The sequence below is a fragment of the Oncorhynchus masou genome, chromosome 7 (genome assembly GCF_036934945.1).
Source record: "Oncorhynchus masou masou isolate Uvic2021 chromosome 7, UVic_Omas_1.1, whole genome shotgun sequence".
Taxonomy (NCBI): Eukaryota; Metazoa; Chordata; class Actinopteri; order Salmoniformes; family Salmonidae; genus Oncorhynchus; species Oncorhynchus masou.
This window is the reverse complement of record NC_088218.1, coordinates 10360399-10362898: the sequence shown is the minus strand read 5'-3', so window position 1 is coordinate 10362898 and position 2500 is coordinate 10360399. Positions and strand designations below refer to the sequence as shown.

The 2500-nt window shown below is 47.9% G+C and overlaps 1 protein-coding gene across 1 annotated transcript in view; it reads right to left on the bottom strand.

Moving 5' to 3' along the window:
• LOC135542964 (kalirin-like) overlaps window positions 1–2500 on the bottom strand; it is a 66889-nt gene that overhangs the window by 32316 nt on the left and 32073 nt on the right. Inside the window, 4 exon segments of the mRNA XM_064970089.1 lie at window positions 59–105; window positions 324–401; window positions 726–867; window positions 1590–1739. Of these exon segments, the coding sequence (XP_064826161.1) occupies window positions 59–105; window positions 324–401; window positions 726–867; window positions 1590–1739 (417 nt within the window).

The following is a 2500-nucleotide window of genomic DNA, read 5'->3' as shown; positions in this document are numbered from 1 at the left end:
GTGTGGCAAACTCACCTGTTGGGTGTGGACTCATCTAAAGGAGGCGTGGCAAACTCACCTGTTGGGTGTGGCTCTGGAACAGCAGGTACTGTTGACACTGGTCATCTAAAGAGGTGTGGCAAACTCACCTTTTCAGACTCCAGAAATGCAAACACCTGTTCTCCCTCATGCAGGAGCTCACTGAGGATACCTACTGGAACACACACACACATTTACACTGGTCCAGACAACGCTTCTTCAGAGTCCAGAAATGTAGAACCCTGTTCTCCCTCTGCAGGAGCTCACTGAGGATACCTACAAGAGGAACACACACACACATTTACACTGGTCCAGACAACGCTTCTTCAGAGTCCAGAAATGTAGAACCCTGTTCTCCCTCTGCATGAGCTCACTGAGGATACCTATAAGAGGAACACACATTTACACTGCCAGGTATAAACACAGTGGCAGAAATTTCATCATCATGCATACGAATGCTCTTCTGTCTCTCTCTCTCTCTCTGTGTGTGTGTGTGTGTGTGTGTGTGTGTGTGTGTGTGTGTGTGTGTGTGTGTGTGTGTGTGTGTGTGTGTGTGTGTGTGTGTGTGTGTGTGTGTGTGTGTGTGTGTGTGTGTGTGTGTGTGTGTGTGTGTGTGTGTGTGTGTTGTGTGTGTGTGTGTGTGTGTGTGTGTGTGTGTGTGTGTGTGTGTGTGTGTGTGTGTGTAATGTAACTGTGTGTTGGCTCACCTTTGACCTGCTGTTCAGGCACACGGGAGTGACCAGTGACCTCTGCGCCTGCACTGTGCCCGGAGATGGTTGCCATGGTAACGCTGTTGCGGTGGATGTACTTGAGGAAGACCTCTGCGTTGCGTCTGGCCAGGGTGCATGCCTGCAGGAAACAAGGGGTAAAACATACCAACAGAGACTGGAGCTAAAAACTGTCTTTACCATCATCCATCCGTCTTTCTGTCCTCCATCCGTCTTTCTGTCCTCCATCCGTCTTTCTGTCCTCCATCCGTCTTTCTGTCCTCTATCCGTCTTTCTGTCCTCTATCCGTCTTTCTGTCCTCTATCTGTCTTTCTGTCCTCTATCCGTCTTTCTGTCCTCTATCCATCTTTCTGTCCTCTATCCGTCTTTCTGTCCTCTATCTGTCTTTCTGTCCTCTATCCGTCTTTCTGTCCTCTATCTGTCTTTCTGTCCTCTATCTGTCTTTCTGTCCTCTATCTGTCTTTCTGTCCTCTATCCGTCTTTCTGTCCTCTATCCATCTTTATGTCCTCTATCCGTCTTTCTGTCCTCCATCCGTCTTTCTGTCCTCTATCCGTCTTTCTGTCATATCTCTGCCTTTCTGTCATCTATCCGTCTTTCTGTCCTCTATCCGTCTTTCTGTCATATCTCTGCCTTTCTGTCCTCGCTTCGTCTTTCTGTCCTCTCTCTGTCATTCTGTCCTCTCTCTGTCATTCTGTCCTCTCTCTGTCTTTCTTTCCTCTCGCTTTCTATCCTCTCTCTCTCTCTCTCTCTCTCTCTCTCTCTCTCTCTCTCTCTCTCTCTCTCTCTCTTCCTCTCTCTCTCTCTCTCTCTCTCTTCCTCTCTCTCTCTCTCTCTCTCTGTACCTTGAGGAAGGCTTCTTTTTGTTCCATGTGTTTGTTGATGAGGGGAATGAGGTGCTCCGGCTGGCCCCTGCTCCCCTGCCTCTCTCCGCCACCACACCAGTCTTCGTCCCTACGATACTCCTGTTCCAGGCTCTCCAACACACCACATACCTGGGGAAACAAACATACAGTATGCCTGAGTATATACACATGGTCGCTGTCCGCTGCCATGTAGTGCTGAACCTCTGAATTCCAATGATGTCTCTGTCCGATTGAATGGTGCTGGATCTCCAGCCACTGCTATTACAGCTGGTTATTAAAGTCTGTTATTACAGCTGGTTATTAAATCCTGCTATTACAGCTGGTTATTAAAGTCTGTTATTACAGCTGGTTATTAAATTCTGCTATTACAGCTGGTTATTAAATCCTGCTATTACAGCTGGTTATTAAATCCTGCTATTACAGCTGGTTATTAAATCCTGCTATTACAGCTGGTTATTATAGCCTGCTATTACAGCTGGTTATTATAGCCTGTTATTACTGTTGGCTATTAAATCCTGCTATTATAACTGGTTATTAAATCCTGGGGTGAGGCTACAAGAGGTGTGGGTATTAGGTTTGTGGTTAGGGTTGAATGTGGGTGTGGACACAAGGGTTAGGGTTGAACGTGGGTGTGGACACAAGGGTTAGGGTTGAACATGGGTGTGGACACAAGGGTTAGGGTTGAACGTGGGTGTGGACACAAGGGTTAGGGTTGAACGTGGGTGTGGACACAAGGGTTAGGGTTGAACGTGGGTGTGGACACAAGGGTTAGGGTTGAACGTGGGTGTGGACACAAGGGTTAGGGTTGAATGTGGGTGTGGACACAAGGGTTAGGGTTGAACATGGGTGTGGGCACAAGGGGGTTAGGGTTGACACAAGGGTTAGGGTTG